The 4,221-nt window shown below is 33.7% G+C and overlaps 1 protein-coding gene across 1 annotated transcript; it reads right to left on the reverse strand.

The window, feature by feature from the left end:
* Nucleotides 1-2,475: 2,475 nt before the first annotated feature.
* Nucleotides 2,476-3,981, reverse strand: LOC149778406 (uncharacterized). Its single transcript, XM_089938337.1, has one exon. It carries the CDS (start codon nucleotides 3,979-3,981, stop codon nucleotides 2,476-2,478), a length of 1,506 nt encoding a protein of 501 aa, XP_089794463.1.
* Between the last annotated feature and the right edge of the window lie 240 nt (nucleotides 3,982-4,221).

Genomic DNA, 4,221 nt, shown 5'->3' on the forward strand with positions numbered 1-4,221 from the left:
AACTAGACCGAAATGTAAACCTTTAAATTGGTACTGACTTTTATGGGTCGCGAATATTGCCGGGAAATAATCAGCGATGGACAGCTAAAAATATCCTTTCGTGACGTAAATATTTGAAATATAACCCTATATATCTGGCATCGGCGCCACATAAAAACGGTGACTGTATTTAAGTGACGAAAGTTTATATATAAAAAAACGTTGTGTTCGATCTTTCTTTCTGACCAAAACCAATGTGGAAGAATACATGGAGTTTGAACGTTCAAATTAGTCACTTATATCTACTTATAATCTACTTTGCTTTGTCCACACTTCTATACAATTGAGATGAAGGAGAAAACATAAATCAAAACACTTATATATAAGCCATACATAAATGCAAATTAGATAACCTTTCCAAGTATTGCCCTCCTCGGCCTTGAAGCGTATGTTCTCCGTCGCCATAATCTGCCACTTCTCCATTACAAATTAATACTCGTAGACGTCTATCATGCCAAATCTCACATATGGGGTATTTACTTGGAGATATGCATATTGTCCTATCCAAGTACTGAAGAATGTGTGTGTGTGCAACTAGGGGTGAGAGAGAGAGAGAGAGAGAGAGAGAGAGAGAGATAGTGCCGACCATCAAAAATCAATTCCTGTCAAATAAACACACTTAGTTACCCAAAACACCAAGCAAGAGGAAGGAAGAGGGAGCACATTGATTAATCAATGTTTGGAACTTTAAAACAAACATCCCAATACAATAGTCAAAGATAAATTACAAGCTTTCATGTTATCTATGTAGGACACAGCGGGGTATTTCATTTAAGTAAACTTAGTGAAATAGCTTGGTCGCCATTTTAAAAGTACTGAATCAATTGCGTGAAACTGAGTTGGCTATAACTTATTTTTGTTCTGATCCCGATAATTAAATATTGGAATAAAAAACCCAAAACTCTTTAAATATATAGATGGTTGTCGGTACAAATAAAAGGAGCTTCAATACCAATCATGTACATGACAATTTCAAAGTATTTCTGCTTGTTGAAAATAAAGAGTGGGGTGGACTAAGGACCATATAAAGCGAAAACTTTTCAAAATAATGTGAACATTTTTATATTAAAATAATGTTATATCGTTTATATTTGATTATCTTTCCAGAATTTATCCAGATAAATGTTAAAAAATATGATGACATTCATGGTGATGTTCCAAAGTTGAAAGAAGAAGAAGATACTACTACTACTACTACTACTACTAATAATAATAATAATAATAATAACGACTAAATTGTTCATCTGAAAAGAAAAACTAGTTAGGCAGACATTTTATAAAATAATAGCTGAAAATGTAGAAGCATATTTATTCTATCTGACCAATAAACAGGCTGATGAATTGTAACAGAGACATTATTGTTCTAAGTTCGTCAACTTTTAATTAGCAAAGCGTAAAAGAAATTGAATAAATCGATGGTTGTCTGCATGTTTCAACAATAAGCAGGTCACCCTAATAAACAATCTATGATGGATGTCGCTATTTCGTCAAAACTGATTAGAGTGGGGTGAGGTGGTGACATTAATAAAAAGATAAAAACCTTCTGAATTGTGTAGTCGAAATTAATGCAAGCATGTTATAGTTGTTAATTGTTTTCTGAATTGGTCAACAAGTTTTTAAATAGGACGACATTCATTTTGATGTTCTAAACTTTCACGAAAAAACTGGATAATAATAATAATAATAATAATAATAATAATAAAATAATTAATAAAAATGACTTAATTATTGATCAAAAAGGACCCCTATATTTTAAAATAAATATTTGACAAAATAATATCAAAAAATCAAGAATGTATATTTCTCGAATTTGGTTAAGAAAGTAAGCAGACAATTGTAAGTATAATTTGAGAACCCCCAGTCATATAATGAGGTAAGTTTTCATTTTCAAAGATTGACTTTGATATTTCTATTGCCTCAAACGTAGCAATCTCCCTGTCGGTAGTAAGAATGGCTGTTTCTCAATTAACTTGTGGAACAAATATAATATAGCCAGTTATTTTGGACTTATATCTCACAATTTTGTTTAGAAAGGTTTTCTTGAAATAACATTGAGGAAGTGGAAGAATTGCAAATTAAGACAAGCATTCTAATTAAAATATAAGCTTTCGTTTTATCTCTGTAGAAAAGATAGGGATGATTTCCTAAAGACGATTTTATAGGGACTAAAATAGCTAAATTTTATGAAACTAAATTTTCTAGACGAATTGTTGTTTAACGAACACTCGTTCAAGCCAGTAACTTACATATTTGAATAGAATAAACGAAACCGTCTAAAAAAATCGGTGGTCATCGGTAAATGTAAGCAAACACAGGCCGTTGTTATTCAGACAATCGTATCTGTTCTTCGCACTAAAGTTAAGCGTCTGTCTGTCAGTTTGTACTGGGTATGGATATTTTTCAATTATATTTGTGGAATGAAGGTAACATATATCATTACTTTGGACTTCTTGTGTATTTACTATCCAAAAGTTTCCTTACTTTGACCGGAAGCTTATATTCTCTGTCCCAGTGATCAGCCACTTCTCCAACACGAACTAATGCACGCAGACATCTATCACTCACATTTGAGCTATTTACTTGGTCAAAATTTACCACAATGACATGCTTGTTTTGGTCTGAAACAAATTCTTTCCAAATGCAATTAAATTCATGTTCAGCCCACAACACTGGAACACCGTCTCTATCATTTTCGTCACTCTCGCGTGATGCTACAATAACAATATATATCACGTGACGGTGAATTGCTTTGATAGTTTCTGTCTCAAGGTAGGTGCCAGGATCAAAATCTTTCCATGGAACGGTGGTCCTATAACCGCCATCTCTCAGAAAGGGTTCTAAATCGTGCAAAACCCATTGAAAAGATTCAGAGTTTAACTCATTCACTGAAATAAATGCATCAAGGTCTAAATAATGTTTGTCTCTTATATATTTGTGAAAACGCCGGTATAAAATAAATATTTCGTATCTAAAATAAAAAATCATCAAGAAAGCTAAGAATACCGTGAGAGGAACGATCACGATAATTGGTGGAGAAATAGGAATGGTGTCAGCCTTCTGTTCGCATTCAGATAAAACCCCACTCATGAGATCTACGTTGATTTTGTCGCCATTATGAAGACATTGCATAGTGTTATTTCTTTTTCCCCGTTTGTACCTATGCCAATTCTCTGCCCATAGAAAATCACAGGAACACAGTAAGAAAGCATAGCCGATCTCAAGGTTATCCGGATTCAGATTCTCAAAGTCTCTGGGTAATGTTTGCAATGAGTTGTTTGGAATTAGTATGTGTATATCAGAATTCATCATTTTCACTGCTGTCTCATCAAGTGATGCAATATTATTGCCACTCAGATCAAGTGACACAATCCGCTGGATGTAGTTCCTTTCATCCAATTTTGTGATTGAGTTCTTACTCAAAAGGAGTTCCACTTTGCTTCCCCACATGCCTTCAGGCAACGAATCCGGCATAGCTATCAGTCCTAAACTTGTACAGTTTATTACCAGTTTCTTTCTACTTTGTTGGTCATAACACCTGCATTTTGGGGGACATTCAACTGTAATATCACATACAAGATCATCCCTATTTGCATTGTAAAATAGGTCCTTTATAGACATATTCTCAAATTTCTTTGGCGTTTTGCAAATAAGCTCGTTCCAATATCCAAAGAAATCTATTAAAGCTTTTGATCCTACCCTTGTCAAGTAAGGAACAAGTGAGCAGTCACAATTCAAATTTTGTATTACACCAAAACTTAATCCAATTTTGACTACCTTCTCGATATCAGCGGAGTCTTCGATGCCAAACTCCGTCAGATTTGGCATATATTGTATAGCATTACTAGCTAAGGACACAAGTCCAGATGCGTATGTTTTGTTTTTATCCAACCTAAAATGTTGCTGGTTTACGATACGTTCGATAATGTTGTTGTTGTAGTTCATTTCACAAAAATAGTTATCAAGGAACATATTTGTGGCATCTATGTTTGTTAATTCATTATGCGAAGCATCAAAATAATAGATGTTCAGTTCAGGATGAGAAAACGTATTAGTGTCAATTGTTTTTATGTGATTTCTTGAAACTGTGACTCTGCGCAGGTTCGTTAGTCCGCTGAATGTCGTATTTGATATATGTTTTATAAGATTATTATCTAGTATAAGCTCATTCAAGTCTTTTAAGAA

The sequence above is a fragment of the Sinohyriopsis cumingii genome, chromosome 17 (assembly GCF_028554795.1).
Source record: "Sinohyriopsis cumingii isolate HCF-2022 chromosome 17, ASM2855479v2, whole genome shotgun sequence".
Classification (NCBI taxonomy): Eukaryota; Metazoa; Mollusca; class Bivalvia; order Unionida; family Unionidae; genus Sinohyriopsis; species Sinohyriopsis cumingii.

Bases quoted from the DNA above. Each gene is read 5' to 3' on its own strand.
- LOC149778406 (XM_089938337.1), bottom strand. From the start codon at position 3,981: ATGAACTACAACAACAACATTATCGAACGTATCGTAAACCAGCAACAT.